Source organism: Artemia sp. Qi Xiang Cuo, chromosome 9, assembly GCF_049724085.1.
Source record: "Artemia sp. Qi Xiang Cuo chromosome 9, ASM4972408v1, whole genome shotgun sequence".
NCBI classification, from domain to species: Eukaryota; Metazoa; Arthropoda; class Branchiopoda; order Anostraca; family Artemiidae; genus Artemia; species Artemia sp. Qi Xiang Cuo.
The window spans coordinates 21886149-21903349 of NC_142802.1; the positions used below are offsets into that span (position 1 = coordinate 21886149).

At 35.3% G+C, this 17201-nt stretch overlaps 1 protein-coding gene across 3 annotated transcripts in view; it reads right to left on the minus strand.

Moving 5' to 3' along the window:
- Positions 1-17201, minus strand: part of LOC148948449 (uncharacterized) — a 128806-nt gene that overhangs the window by 95737 nt on the left and 15868 nt on the right. For 2 of the 3 annotated variants that reach the window (XM_089094371.1, XM_089094372.1), the window contains exons 2-3: positions 10029-10229; positions 5059-5228 (exon numbers count right to left, since the gene is read on the minus strand). In XM_089094371.1, the coding sequence (XP_088950497.1) occupies positions 5059-5228; positions 10029-10185 (327 nt within the window). In that variant the 5' untranslated portion in view covers positions 10186-10229. The remainder of the gene's footprint in view (positions 1-5058; positions 5229-10028; positions 10230-17201) is intronic. The other variant, XM_089094373.1, reaches the window with a different exon arrangement.

Sequence of the window (17201 nt, forward strand, 5' to 3'; positions counted from 1 at the left end):
CCCTCCTCAACACCTCGCTCTTTACGCTAAAGTTTTTTTTTGTTGCTAAGAAAAGTTGTGAGACAGAGTCAAACTTTAGCGTAAAGAGCGAGGTGTTGAGAAGGGGACAGCCCCTTTAATATACGGAATAAATTTCTGTTGGTTTTAAGTTTTAATGTCACTCCTTACTTTCGGTTACAAAAACTTGTTTTTTATTTAATTTCTGAGCGTTTTTGAATTAATACAGCTTTGATTTTGGCTCACCATACATGAATAGTTAAAGCGAAATTTGTACATTAAGTTTACATTTTTTTTGGCTAAATAGCTTTCTCAAAATTTTTATCTGACGTAACATACAAATAACTTACATAATGAACTTCTATATTCGTAAATTTGAATTACGTATATTAGGGGATTCGTTCCCAAGTCAATACCTGGCTCTTTACGCTAAAGTTCAAATTTTATTCCATTTCTTTAAGAATGACCCCTTAATCACAAAGGTCGTTAAGTAGAATTAATTAAAAAAAATTTCACAAAATAAGTTTTTGAAAGAAAAGTAAAGAGCTCCATTAAACCAAAAATGAGCAAAAATAAAACTAAATAATCTACCAAGCGTGAAACTACCACAAATCAGCATCGATAAATAAATGAAACCCAAAACGAACAGAAATTACAATAAATAACCGAGTCAAACTCAAAACGAGCCGAAATTAACATGAGTAGGGCTCAAATCCTGTTCGTTTTATATTAACATAGTCTTTTCAGGGAAAAAGAAAATGATTCTTTAAATCTTTTCGTTTTTTTAAGACTTTATAGTTTGGCCTGCTATTTGTATGCTGGAGAAAAAATTTCTGTAATTTTTAACAACAAACACCCTTTTAATAATCTGGACAGAAATAGTAGGGTTCAATTTAGTTTCATGCCTCCTCTAGTTGACCTGAAATAGAAAACTTGATACAATTCGCCAAAAAAATCTGTTTACTTTCTTTGATAGCTTGGATCACTTACGCTATTTTGATTTGGTTAAATTTTAAGAGCAGAAGTAGCCCCGAAAGTTTGAACATAATATCCTCAGTCGTTCTTGAGATACTGCTAAGATGCCTTATTGGGAATTAGCATTAACACAGTGCATTTTGATTAAATCTTAAGGCAACATTTAGTTTTTAAACATACTGGGCAAATAGGAAGGTGGGCTTGGGACGGGAAGTAGTTGCCCTCCATAACTTTCTACTATTAAAAAAGGCAAAAGACTATTAAAATTTCAATCAAATGAACCCAATAAAAACATTAAATACCTCTGGCGCATAATTTAGAACTCTTGCCCTGAGGGCTGGGGGGGGTTGTAATCCTCAAAGATTTAATTTCCAGAACTTTCAACTACGTTGAAAAAAATTACTATCTCAAAATTTTGATTGGCTGTCTTTGGGGAAATGGTGGGCGTGAGAGGGTGGGTAGTTGCCCTCCAATCACTTACGACTATTAAAAAGAACACAGGCCCTTTCAATTTCCAATTGAATGAGTCCTTTTTGAGGTTTCTACGACAAAGCTTTCTATAAGAGCCTTACATGCCCCAGTTCATGACTTGAAACTCTTGGGCCCATAATCCATCCGCCAAGCCCCCCTTCAAGTTTATTGCCCCTCCCCCCGCCCGTACTTTTTTTCTTAGAATGAAATTTTTCGACATACAATCTGGCAAACATAGTTTATGGATTTTTTTCTTATGCGGCTGCCCCACTGGTACTCTATGGTTGGTCCTCGACAATACTTGGTTTATTCTATGTTTTCGATCATTATTAATTGTGCACTGGAAGGATAAACACATAAGTCTTATTTTAAAAAATTAAAGATGAAATGTTTCGAGAAAGTATGTCTACATGATAGTGTTGTCGTAGCATTGAATGCTGACAATAACAAATATTTAATTTGCGAAACAAGCACTAATGGTGACATTATTGGAAATGTATGCGGATATTGTTGTGGCAGTGAGAGATTGAATTTCTCTTGGAGTGTCGAAAAAATTCAATGGTTATTTTGGTGGCTCTACCAGAGTCAAATTTCCAGAGATGATAGTGCTTAAAGATAATGTATGCATAAAACTAATAGTTTATTACGAGTTCCAACTTCTTGCTTATGGCGCAACTAACACATTATTTGTTGATACATCATATCAACATATTTTCGGTATTATCATTCAACAGAAGATAAAAGCAACACGAGCGTGCTCCAGCATCAATGCCATAAATCATATCATGCCAATGTCTCGGAACTGTAACCTGTGTAAAAATAATGTGTTACTAGACAGTGTAATTGAGAGCAGAATTAAAAGGTCAAGCGCAGATAACAGCAACAAGGAAATTAAAGACCATTCAATGAAAAGCAAAAGTATTACTGAAAGTTAACATTGTCACAGGTAGTTTACCATCATATACCATCATTGAACAGAATAATAGCAATGCTGCAAAATTTAGCTGAAATACTTCAAGAAAGTATGTACACATAAAAGAGTTATCCTAGCATTGGAAATATACACTAATGAACACTAATGCTCAGAAACAAGCACTAATGTTGACACCATTGGAAATATATGCGTGCATTGTCATGACAGTGAGTGATTAAATTTCTTTGGACTACCGCAAAAATTCATCATTAATGATAGGGGATATACTAGAATAAAGTTCCCAGAGGTGATATTGTTTAAATATATTCCATACCTAAAAGTAATAGTTGACAACGATGGTCAACTTCTTGTCCGTAGCACAGGTAACACGTTACCTCTTGATAAATAATATCGCCATATTTTAGGTATTACGATTCAACAGAAGGTAAAAAGAAGAAAGGCATACTGCTGCACCATTGTCATAAACATATCATGTCTCAGTGTCAGAATTGTTACCTGTGTAAAATAATGTGGTAAAAGACAGTGATATCGCAGATAAAATAAAAAGGGCATTGTCATATAATATCACCGGTGAAATTAATGACAACTCTACGAAAAGCAAAGCACCGGTTAATGTTGCTAGTATTATCGACAGTTTACCATCAGATACAGTCAATGAAGACAGTAATACGAATGATGAAATCTCAGATGCGATTGTACCTGAAACCATGCTAAAACTCGTATATGACCTCAAAATGGAATAAATGTCATGTCAAGAGAAAAATACAATGCAGTATTTTATGGAATGAACTTACAGCCTACATTTTTTTTTCACGATGATATTCTATATACCATTATTTCAATAAATTATTTTTATGCATTCCTTTGCTATGTCTCCACTAATTAACTCCATTAACAACTCGAATGTTTAGAATGTTTATTAATATCACCATGGAAACTAATGACAATTCAAAGAAAAGCAAAGCATTGGTTAATGTTGCTAGTATCATCGACAGTTTACCATCAGATGCAGTCAATGAACCCAATTAACAAATGGTTCTGTGAAGTGACTATTCTTGGAAGGGTGTCAAATAAGACGATGCTTGGTTTTTTTGTTCGTGACATCAAATACTTTGCTCAAATCCCTCCTATAATTCCATTTGTTTTTTTTTCTTTACTTGGTGCTCATTTAAAAAAACGAAGATTTTCTGTTAAATAAATAATTCTTGTATCCTTTTAAAGAGCTTTACGGGTTTTGAGAGACTCTGTCTCCTGATTTAATGTGTTTTTTTACTTGGCCTGCATTTAAAAAACGAAGGGAATGATGGGCTTGGGGGAGGGCTAGTTACCCTCCAATCACTCTCGACTATTAAAAAGAGCACTAGAACTCTCGATTTCCAATCGAATGAGCCCCCTTTGAAGGTTCTACGACGACCCCTTCCATATGAAGTGCCTCTGGGAAAAAAAAATAATAAAACATTGGAGCCGTATGGCCTTTACTATAGGCAACGCTATAGCGTTGCCTCTGATTTACGCCAAACTTTCCTACACGAGGATGTATCGCTGTTTCTAACAACCTGGGCGTAAAACTCCTCTAGTTAAAATGCCATATTTATACCTAAGATCCAGTGTATTTGTTTTTGTAGCGGAGACTAAAATTCACCTGAGTCACTACTATCTCAATCAGTTGGTTCTATAGGGGCATATACTACAATGACTGATGCCTTGCCTTTTTAGTCATGAAATGTGGAATTCCAACAACAGTTTTAAGTTTCAACTGAACCATTTTAAAATATTTTATTTAGTTATCAATTTTCCGTACTTTCTAATGAGATGGAATTAAAATACAGAAATTGTGACAAAACAAGTATCTATACCAGATTGGCAAACATGGTCCACATATCTCATGTGCTTACAAAAAATAACCAAGTATCACTATTTTGAACCAATGCTATTGGGCATGTATGACAAGTATTAGAAACTGTATCAGAAGTACCAAATTCAATCCAGAACGATCATTGAATTCCGATTTAACCTGGCAAAAAGTGATTTTCATTGGCTGTCATTGACGCTTTGACTAAGGGCATTATATACCACTTTCTCTTTCCAAGGCCACACCCAAAGGTGGGGGGAGGTTTGAATCCCCCCCAAATGTTTGTTTGACTCGTAAAAACGTAACAAAATGGATATAAAAAATTTTTGTGCGTTTTTTGCGGGTTTTTGGTGTAACCCCCCCCCCCCCAAAAAAAAAAAAATCTTTGAGTAAAACCCCCTCCAAAAAATTTCTGGGTACGGCCTTGGCTCTTTCAATAGCTGTAACTCACTGGAAAATAACTTTGATTGGAAGAAAGTGATGTCGAGCAATCACTTTATTCAAATTGAAGCCCATTTCACGTCTCTTATGGTTCACATTGATAGAGGGCAAGCGCATTAGTCAAAAATAGCGACTATGCCTTTCATTTTTATTAAAATAACCTCGATACTCGTGGACCACGTTCCCCCCTGTAAATTATCGGGCTCATTGGTTTTAGATCTATCCATTTACAAAGCCACAACAATGATATGGATATGATATTTGGATATTTTCTTACAGGATGATGTGAACTCGTTTAGAACAATAGTAAAGCTCCCCTTTTTGTGTGATCAGGGCCACAGGAGCCCTGTGGTAAACACAAAAGGTGGTTTGTATTCAAAGAACGAACCTCAATGTCATCATCAGTCTCTTCAAAAATTGTTTCTAAAAAATGAATGCTGATTACATCATTTGAATTATCGGTTACTCTTGAGTCACTCTCATCATCAGTATCTTCAAAACTCCCATTTTCATAACAAGCATTTTGATTTACATAAAACTGAAGAGGAGGCGTGTGACCTACAAAAATTCTCACTTTAGTTTACATAGTATTACAGACAATAATCATTAAATACCTGCCGATTAAATACCAACCACGAAACATAACCATGACAACTATGACAACTATGAAACATAAAAAGAATGCATTTAAAAATAGAATAATATGAAGTGTATAGGCAAAAGAAGAAGATTGCTAAAGTCCATTCTCTTTCCCTAGAAAGCGAAAAATGCTTAATTTTTCGCCTAGATTTTGACAGCATTTTGTTCCACCATCATTTCTCCTGAATCAATGTGCCTCTTCTCTAAAAGAAATTCTAAAGGAAAAGAGCATATGATCGATACAAAGGATTGAAAAAACTTGAGCACTTCAAATTTACAATTGCGCATATATTGGCGGTAGATCTAGGTATAGTGGAACGTCAAGTTCAGGGACTGAAGAAATAATGAACTTCGAGATCCAAGGGCGAGTTACAAACCGGCGGATCTGAAGCAAAATTTTTAAGAGGGGGGAGGCAATGTGATAAGGGCACTAATAATTTATCAAATTAATAATTTTATAATTAGAAGCGCAATAGTGCTGCCTAAGTAAAGAGCGATGTGGGCACAATTTATTTTTTATGTATAATTATTTTTGGTTTGTTTAGACCAGGACACTTCTTATAGAACGAGTTGTCGCAGAAACTTGAAAGGGGCTCGTTCAATCGGATATCGAAAGGGCTAGCGCCCTTTATAATAGTCAAAATTGATTCGAGGGCAACCAGCTTCTCCCCATGGCCATCATTTTCCCAAACACATCCAATCAAAATTTTGAGATAGTCATTTTTTTCAACGTGGATGGAAGGTCATGGAGGATAACAACCCCCCCCCCCACCTACAAACCTCAGGCTAAGGGTTGTAAGTTATGCCTAGGGGGTATATAAGGTTTTAATAGGAAGGTTGGTCGTATACAATTTGGAGGAGGATCATTGGAATGGTACTCAGAAGCTCTAGTGCCCTTTTTAAAAGTCAAAGTGATCAGAGGGCAGCAACCACACCCTCACACGTCGTATTTTCCGGGAAAGTATCTGATAGAAATTTTGAGATAGCCATTTGTTCAAAAACAGTACAAAGATCGCATAAAAAGGCCTTTGGGGTTGACACAAACCCCCAGAGACTGGGAGAAAGGGCTGTTAGTTATACCTCGGGGGCATACAAAGTTTTATGGAAGGAGTGGTCGTGTGAACTTTAGAGGAGGCTCATTTGATTGGAAATGCATAGTTATAGTTCCCTTTTAAGAGTAAAAAGTGATTAAGGGCAAATTTCCCACCCCCAACTTTGCCTTTTCCCCAGACGTATCTGATCGAAACAATGAGATAACCATTTTGTTCGCAATAGTCCAAAAAACATGTGTCAATGTCTTCAGAGTGTGGATACAACCCTCCAGAGCCCAGGGGCAAGGGTTGTAAGTTATGCCTCGCGGCACACAAGGTTTTTATGGAACGGGTGGTTGCATAAACTTAAGACTAGATGGGGCTTATTTGATTGAAAATTGGAAGTTCTAGAGCCCTTTTTAAGAGTCAAAAGTGAATAGAGGGCAACCATCACTCCCCCGAAGCCTATGATTCTCCAAAACACATGCGACTTAAATTTTAAGAGAGCTATTTTGTTCAACATTGTTGAAAGATCCAGTAATTATGTCTTTGGGGATGTCAGCCTCCCCACAGTCCTCATGACAATCAGGGGAGTCCCCAGGGGTTGTAATTCCTACTCTTGTTTATTTTTGCTCGTTTTAAGTTTTACTTGGTTATTTATAATAATTTCTGCACTTTACTACTGCACTTTACTGAAAAAATATAAATGTTTTTACTTTTATAACTTTAATAAATCAAATAATATTAACATTTTGATTACTAAATATTAGTATATATGTATATTAAACTGACAATGCACATTCCATTTTTTTTTTCAGTAAAGTGTAAATTATTTTCTGGCCTTGGAAAGGCATAAGGGTTTTGAGCCCTACTCATGTTAATTTCTGCTCGATTTGAGTTTGACTCGGTTATTTATTGTAATTTCTGTTGGTTTGGGTTTCATTTATTATCGATGCTGATTTGTAGTAGTTTCACGGTTGGTAGATTATTTGGTTTTATTTTTGCTCATTTTTGGTTCTTTACTTTTCTTTGAAAAACTTATTTTGTGGACAATTTTTTTTTTAATTAATTTCTGTTCGTTTTATATTGACTTAGTCTTTTCAGGCGAAAAGAAAATAATACTTTAAATCTTTTCGTTTTTTTAAGACTTTATAATTTGGCCTGCTATTCCTATGCCGGAGAAAAATTTTCAGCAATTTTTAACAACATACACCCTTTTAAAATCTGGACACAAATAGTAGTGTTTAATTTAGTTTCATACCTCCTCTAGTTGACCTGATATGGAAAACTTGATACCATTCGCAAAAAAAATCTGTTTAATTTCTTTGATAGCTTGGATACACTTACGCAATTTTCATTTGGTTAAATTTTTAAGAGCAGAAGTAGCCCAGAAAGTTTGAACATAATACCCTCAGTCGTTTTTGAGATTCACTGCTGAGATGTCTTATTGAGAATTAGCATTAACACAGTGCATTTTGATTTAATCTTAAGGCACCCTTTAGTTTTTAAACATAATAGGCAAATGATAGGGTGGTTTGGGAGGGGGATTAGTTGCCCTCCAATCACCTTCAACTATTAAAAAGGGCATCAGCCCTTTCAAGTTTCAATCGAATGAGCCATTTTCGAAGTTCCTACGAGAAATCCCTCGATACGAAGTGTCCTGGTCTAAAAAAAACAAAACATTACACCCACATAGATCTTTGCTATAAAAAAGTCAAGCCTTCCGATCACTTTATGCCCCCAGGGCATAAATTACAACCCTTTCCCTAAGGGCTGTGAGGGGGTTTTTCATCCTTAAAAACCGAATTTCCAAAACTTTCAACTACATTAAACAAAATGGCTATCTCAAAATTTTGATTGGATGTGTTTGGGGAAATAGTGGGCGTGAGAGGGGGGGGGGGGTTACATGCCCTTAAATTACATTCGACTATTAAAAAAGGCACTAGCCCTTTGAATTTCCAATCAAATGAGCCCTTTTGAAGTTTCTAAGACAACGCTTTCAATAAAAACCTTATATGCCCCCCCCGGCATACTTATAACCCTTGCCCTGAGTGGGGTTGTCATCCTCAAAGACCTAATTTCCAGAACTTTCAACTAGGTTGAACAAAATGGCTATCTCAAAATTTTGATTGGATGTGTTTGGGGGAATGGTAGGCGTGAGAAGGGGGTAGTTACCCTCCAATCACTTTCGACTATTAAAAAGGGCACTAGCCCTCTTAATTTCCAATTGAGTGAGCCCCATTTAAAGTTTTTACGACAACGTTATCTATAAAAACCTTATATGCCCCCAGGGCATAACTTAAAGCCTTTTCTCTGTGGGCTCTGGGGAGTTTGTCATCCTCAAATTCATAATTTCCAGAACTTTCAACTACGTTGAACAAAATAGCTCTAAACTCTGATTGAATGTGCTTGGGGAAATGGTGGGCGTGAGAGGGGGGTAATTACTCTCCATTCACTTTCAACTATTAAAAAGGGCACTAGCCCTTTCAATTTCCAATCAAATGAGCCCTTTTTGAAATTTCTACTACAACTTTCTATATAAACAATATATGCCTCCAGGGCATAACATAAAACCCTTGCACTGAGGGCTCTGAGGGGTTTATCATCCTAAAGGACCTAATTTCCAAAACTTTCAACTACGTTGAACAAAATGGATATCGCTGTACAATTGGAAGGGAATGACTTTTTGAATCCTGGCGGGGTCAAGAACTATAGAAAAAGAAAAAAAAAAGAAAAAATATGAAAGGTATTTCGAGTGAAAAACGTAACGCCGAAAAAAGAAAATGTCTCGAGGCTTTTGGGATAAAAAATTTCAAAATGGTATTATCTGGCAGTGATGGATGAGCCGTCCATGCGTAAGATGCGCTGAACTTACATAAATGTGTGCCGCCATTAACTTAATGGAAAAAACGCTTTGGGGGTTTCGGGCGAAAAAGGGTATTACGTGATAGTGATGCACAATAATTATGTAAGGTGCGAGCTGTCATTACGTTACAAGTGGGGATTCTCCCATGGGTTCCTGACGCATGGTGACATATCTCTCCGTTTGAAACGGGGTGTGTCATGACGTAATTGGAGTCCAGAGGGTTGTGTCACGGAGTCTTGGCAAACTGTGTCCCCTTTAATAGAACTGGTAACTGCATTAGGTGTGATGGCTTGAGGGGTTGGTAGCTCCACTTATCTGACCCTTTAAAGGCGAGTGTGTCACGTGGTGTAACATTCGCTTGAAACGGGGTGTGTCGCGTGACGTCAGAGGGCATGTCATAGAAATCTTATGGAAAAGGGAGGGCATGTCTTCGAAACTGGGGAGGGCATGTCTTTGAATCAATACAGGCCCCACTACTGCGAACCCCCTCATATACGTTATAATTTCTGTTCGTTTTAAGTTTTAATGTTGCTCCTTACTATCAGTTGAAAAAACTTGTTTTTTTTTTATTTAATTTTAACTAAAGGTGTAAACGAATTTTTCCAAACTTGTGACCTGTTTAGACTGTTTTTTAAGGCCAGAACATCTCACGTGTGCCAATTAAAAAAAAAAAAAAAAAAAAAAAAAATAAAAAAAAAAATGTGGAGCCGTTCTCGAGAAAAATAAGATAAAGATATTCATACACAATTATTGCTCGTTTAAAGAGAGTAGATAAAATAAATACAGAAGACGAACTAAGGTAATTTAGAATTAGAGATATACCTAGCTGATCCATTTTTTCCAGTAGTTCTGCGGAATGAAAGCTATATTTTACTTCACTAATTTTTTCAATTTCTTGTCTCCATTCATCATTTTCTTCGTTGCTATTTTTCCAATCATAAGATGCAATCTTTCCTTCATTTATTTCTTCTTCTTCCATTTTCCTTGAAGTATCAAGTATTGAATATTCACATCTTTTGAAGTCTAAATATAAAAATAGAAACAAATTTGTTTTTCATGTTTTAGTTATTCAAAATATCGATGACAAATAAAAAAAAACACTATGATAATCCAGATGACTGGAAAGAAACCAATAAAACAAAATTAAATATTTAATATATAATGATATTAACTTCTGGAAATCTCAACACTTCAAGACTGAACACTGTAACTTCAAGATAGAATACTGTTCATAGTATTCCAGATAAAACATAGTGTATATTTTTTTTATTTTTCAATATTACTAATATGAAATTTTAATCAATATTTTTATCTTCAATGTTATTGATATATATATTCATAACATATTTTCTTTTCAATAAAGTACAAATGACACAATGGGCTTTAGAACTTTAAGGTTAGGGGATGGAGAAGGGGGCATTAGTCAAACTCCCATTTGTAGTAATTTCTGTTTGTTTTAAGTTGACTTTAATATTCAGTTTAATTTCTAATCAATTTAAGATTTATTTATTCATCTATATCTTTAACTTTTATTGCTTAGGCTTGATTTGATCATTTATTTTAATCTATATTTATTTTGTGTTTCATTTATTCTTTAATAGCAAATTTTGACCGTTTTCAGTTTAAATTAGTATACTGCTTTATTTATCTAGTTTTAGGTTTAATATGGCTCGACTTTTCTTTGAAAAACTTCTTTTTCGGAGTCTTTTCTTTAGTTAATTTCTGTTCCTTTTTATGCCCAGAGTTGTATTATTATTTAATATAATGATTACTTCTCCAGTTTTTCACATCTATTGCTTATGAATTAATATATCTGATTCTAATTTATGAGTTATAATTAGTGTCCTTTGATTAACTTTAAAAATCTCTTCTTTATTTCTTGAAATTTTCAACTAAACGCCATCGGCCGTTCCTGAGAAATAGCAGATGCGTTCTTTTAATTACCGGGATGCACCCAACTGTATTTTGAACATTCTTGTCAACATTATCTGAAAGTTTCAATCTAATGCCCTCAAATATTACTGAAACATCACAGACATGCATTTTGACAAACAGAATACATATGTTGTCTTTTGATTTAGCTCAACTAAATCAAATCGCTATCGATAATTCCTCTTAAGTCATTATAGATAATTCCTGAAGAGTTCAACTGGATAATCTTAGCCGTTGCTGAGATCCTTTAATCTAGCCCATCAACCACTGGGATGCACATATGTTTTCAAGTTCAACATATTCTCTTAATATTATCTGAATATTTCAACTAGATACCCTTCCCTATCTGTTAATGAAATACTGAAGATTTGCCAATTTGACACCTTCAATGCATATAGTGTCTTTTGATTTTGTTTAACATATCCCTTTGCTTTCCATGAAAGTTTCAACTCAATACCAGTAGTAGATTGTAATACCAATGCAAATATACCAAGGTGCACCCTTTTGACAGCTTGGATGCTCCTAGAGTCCTTTGATTAAGTTCAACATCCCCTTCAATATTCTTTGACATTTTCACGAATGGCCTTAGCCATTCGTGAGACACTGCAGAATAGCCCTTTTGAAAACTTGGGTGCACTATCCCATTTTGAGTTCCAGGATCCAGTTTAACCTTTAATTTAGTTAGATCGTTCTAGTTGTAGTAGTAAAAGTTGCACTAGTATTTGCAGTCACAGTCGGAATCACTGTTGTAGTAGTAGCACTGATTGCAGTAGTTACAGTTGCAAGTGGTAGCAGTTGCAGAAAAGAGTTGCCGCATTCATAGTCACAAGTTGCCGTAATCGTTGTCGCAAGGAGTCGCAATCACAATTTCAAGTAGTCATAGTTGCAAGTAGCTGTAGGGGCATTCGAGGTGCATTCGTATTTACAGTCGCAAATCATTGCAGTCGTAAGTACTCATAGTCGAAGGCATTTGCGATCGCAAATAGTTATAGTCGCAATTGCATTTAGCCTTAATTGCAGTCACTATCACAAGAAGTCACAATAGCTAGTTTTTGCAATTCAATATCAGACACACCCTTTTAAAAACCTGAATGCAGATATTTTCATTTCATTTAGTTTAACATCTTCTTCAACATTCCCTGAAGTTTTACCTGATACCCTTGGCCTTTTCTGACGCACCCAGGATCAAACATTCCCCCTCTGCTCCATATAATATATAATGTTTTCGAACAAAGGGCACAGTGCATCAGTTGCTATTCTTGCTCCAGTGATGTGGGCAAATTTGTTATATTTTTTTACTATTTTGAACAAAGTGGCTATCTCAGGATTTTGATCAATATTGAGATGGCAGGCATCTAAATAGACAAGCGGTACCCTATGCCCGACCAAGATCTGTTCAATATGCCCTGAAAGCTTCAGTTTAATACCTTAAGCCTTTCCTGAGATGTTACTTATGTACCTTTCTGACATTTGGCTTGCGCAAAGTGTGTTTTGATTTTCTTCAACATCCCGCCAAAATTTACTGAAACAAGGAACAATAGAAGTAGTCGCAAGTATCACAGTCAGATTTGTCGCAAGTATCACAGTCAGAGTTGTCGCAGTCACAAGTAGTCACATTCGCAGTTGCAGCCCAAGCAGTAGTAGTAGTATTAGTGGCCCTGAAGGTTTCAAGTTAATACCCTTTTCTGTTACTAAGGTACTGTAGATTTCCCCTATTGCTAGCCTGGATGCACCACGTGTATTTTGATTTAGTTCAGCAATGTCCTCAACATTTCCTAAGGTATTACCTTGACACCCTAAGTTTTTTTGTCACACCGACGATCAAAAATTCCTCCTTTCCAAATGATAAAACATTTATATAAACAATAGGTAAATTGCTTAATTTATAATTTTCGCTGTGGGCAGGGGTTGTAAGACCGTTTTACTATATTGAATAGAATATTTTTTTGTAAATTTCGGTCAGTGTTAGGGAGGCATCCAAATACGGTGTGGGGAGGGAGTGACCGCCATCCGGACAATTTTGAACATTCCCCTGAACAAGGCACGGAACTTTCAGCTTAATTCCCTCAGCTATCCCTGAGATATTGCTGATAGGTCATTTTGACAACCAGTATCCATATGGTGGGATTTGGTTTTGTTCAATATAACCCTCACGATTCCCCGAGAATAGTTACAAGTAAAAGTAGTCGCTGTCGCAAGTAGTTGCAGTTACAAGTAGTCGTAGGTGAAGTCACAAGTAGTCACAGTTGTAAGTAGTCGCCCTAGCAATTAAACTTAGAAGCAGCCACAAACAGTCGCAATTGCAGTCACAGTAGTATTGGCTTAGAAATTTTCAAGCTAATTACCTTATACGTTCCTAAAATATTGCAGATGCGCGTTTTTGATGACCTAGACATATATAGTGTCTTTTGATTTAGCTCGAAGTTCCTTGAAACTTCCCCTTAGTACCATTAGAATTGTTGAACACACCCATGATCAAACAATCCCCCTTTCCCAACGATTTATCCAGAAATTAAAGAATGAACAAATTGCAAAATTTATATTTATTGCTCCAGGAACTGTGGGGGAGGGGGGTATGTTGTCCCCATTGGTATTATTATTTTTTGACTGAGATATAGGCTGACTTCAGACTTTTTTGAATGATATATAGGCTGATCGTATTTTCTTTTAAAGAATGGTATCCAAAAGGAACACGGGAGGGGGATGGTAGCCATCCAACAACTTACCAGCGTTTCCCTCAACATGTCCTGAAATTTTCAACTTAATACTCTAGGCCATTCTTCAGGTATTGAATATCTTCCTTTCTAATAAACTGGAGGAACATAGTGCCTCTTGATTTAGTTTAACACACCCCTAAACATTCCCCAAAGTTGTACCTTAATACCCTTAGCCTTTCCCGACCCATCCAGAGCCAAATATTTCCCCTTTTCCCAATGAAAAATCTTGCATCCAAACAAAAGGCATGTTGCACAATTTACAATCCTTGCCCAGGGCTGTGGCAGACATGTCATTGCCTCCAGCTATTTCTGAGGCATAGCTGTTAAACCTTTTGACTAGTTTGAACATGAAGGCCATTTCAAAATTTCGATCAGTGTTGAGAAAAGGAGATCCCTAAAAAGGGCAAGGAGTGGGGCTGGTGGCTCTTCGATCACTCTTCAACATCAATTGAAAGTTTCAACTAACTCCCTTCCCCCCAGCCATCCTTAGATATTGCTGATGTTCCTTTTGACAACCAGCATGGACATAGTGTGTTAGATTGTGTTCGGCATTCCTCTCAACTTTTTCTTAAAGTTTTATCTTAATACCCCACGCCTTTTTCGAGTAAATTAACCCCAAAATATCAAATAATCTCCATGAAAATTATACTTTCAGAATGAGCATGTCGGAGAACACACTTTCAGGTTCAGCATGTCGGTGAACCTGAATGTCGGTGAAAGAATCTCAATGAAAATTACACTATCAGATTCAGAATGTCGGAGAACTCCAACATTACTTTTCTACTTTATGTATATTCCAACACAAACCAATATTATTCAAAGGCTCTATTTTATCAATTCAATACATGTTCTTTTCTTATTATTGCTCCTAAAACCATTTTTTTCAACTTGAAGTGCATATCTTTTTCCCATCCCAACATTCCTTTTCATCTTTATGTTTATCCCAACGCAAACCAAAGTTATCCAATGACATTGTTTGATAAAGTTAATTCATGTTCTTGCCCCGATATACGAGTTTAGTCCATTTTTCATCATGAGACGTTTATTTTTTTCCACTCCAGGCCCTGCTGATCGAACTCCTGTATACCCCAGAGCAAAACAAAGTCATTCAAAGGCTTTATTTATCAATTTGATACAATTTCTTTTCTGATTATTCATCATAAATCCATTTTCTCAACTTGGAGTACACATCTTTTCCCCCTCCCAACTTTATTTTTGACTTTATTCATACTCCAACAGAGACCAATATTATTCAAAGCTATAATTTTATCAAATCCGGACATTGTTCTTTTTTAATGTTCCTCATTAATCTTTTTTTTAACGTGGAGCATACCTCTCTTTTACCTTCCCAACAGTACTTTTCTACTTTTTATATATTCCAACATAAAGCAAAATTATTCATAGATTTCATTTCATCAATTCAATGCCTGTTCCTTTCTTAATATTTCTCGTATATCCATTTTTTCAACAAGGATGACATATTTTTTTCAACTCTTGACACTTCTTCTGGACCTCATCTTCATTTCAAAATAAACCAAAATTATCCAAATACTTTATTTTATAAGGATAATGTATGTTCTTTTCTTGGTCTACCACTTAAATCCATTTTTTTTAGCTTGGAGTACACATCTTTTTCCCCGACCAACATTACTTTTCCACTTTATGCATACCCCATCACAGACCAATAATATTCAAAGGCTTTATTTCATAAATTCGATACGCGTTCTTTTCTTAATATTCCACATAAATCCGTTATTTCAACTTCGAGTACACATCTTTTTCCCCCCTCCCAAAATTACTTTTCGACTTTGTGTATATCCCTACCTAAACCAATAATATTCAAAGACATTATTTTATAAATTCAATACATGTTCTTTTCTTAATAACCATTTTTTTCAACTTGGAGTGTATATCTTTTCCCCTCCCAACGTTACTTTTCGACCTTAAGTATATCCAAGAAAGTGTGCTGTATTTGTTAGAGTGTCAGAAACGTTACATATTTATTTAATTTAAGCCTTTTTTCAGCTATACTAATGTTTGGTGTGATTGACACAGAATATATTGGTCTGAAATATTCCTTAAGTGCCATTATTTCATCTTTTTCCCCTCCCAACATTACTTTCGACTTTATGCACATCCCGTCACATAACCATATTATTCAAAGTTTTTATTTTATAAAATCAATACACGGTGCTTTTTTTATATCCCACCAAAATCCATTTTCTAAATTGTAGCATACATCTTTTTCCCCTCCCAACTTTATTTTTGACTTTATTCATACTCCAACAGAGACCAGTATTATTCAAAGGCTTTATTTTATAAATCCAATACACGTTCCTTTTTTAATATTCCTCCTAAATCCAACATTACTTTTTAATTTTCTGCATACCCCAACACATACCAATATCATTCAAAGTCCTAATTTTATTAATTCCGTCCAAGATTTTTTCTTAAAGTTCCTCCTACAATATTTATTTAAAATTGGAATACACATCTTTTTCCCTCCCAGCATTTCTTTTCGACTATATCTATATCCCTACATAAGCCAAAATTACTCAAAGGCTTTATTTTATCAATTTAATACATTTCTTTTCTTAATATTCCTCTTAAACCCATTTTTCAGCTTGGAGTGTACATCTTTTTCCCCTCCCAACATTACGTTTCGACTTTATGCATACCCCTAAAACAGACCAATATTATTCAAAGGCATTATTTCATAAATTCAGTACGAGTTCTTTTCTTAATATTCCTCCTAAATCCATTTTTCAATTTGGAGTACACATCTTTTCCCCCTCCCGACATTACTTTTTGACTTTATGTATATCCCTAAATAAACCAATATTATTCAAAGGCTTTATTTTATCAGTTCAATACATGTTCTTTTCTTAATAACCATTTTTTTCAACTTGGAGTGTACATCTTTTCCCCTCCCAACATTACTTTTCGACCTTAAGTATATCCAAGAAAGTGTGCTGTATTTGTTAGAGTGTCAGAAACGTTACATATTTATTTAATTTAAGCCTTTTTTCAGCTATACTAATGTTTGGTGTGATTGACACAGAATATATTGGTCTGAAATATTCCTCAAGTGGCATTATTTCATCTTTTCCCCCTCCCAACATTACTTTCGACTTGATGTATATCCAGGCAAAAACCAATAGCATTCAAAGGCTATGTTTTATCAGTTCGATGCATGTTGTTTTCTTAATATTCCTCCTAAATCCATTTTTCAATTTGTAGTATACATCTTTTTCCCCTCCCAACATTACTTTCGACCTTATGCATGCTCCAACACAAACCAATATTATTCAAAGTCTTTATTTTATCAATTCAATACAAGTTACTT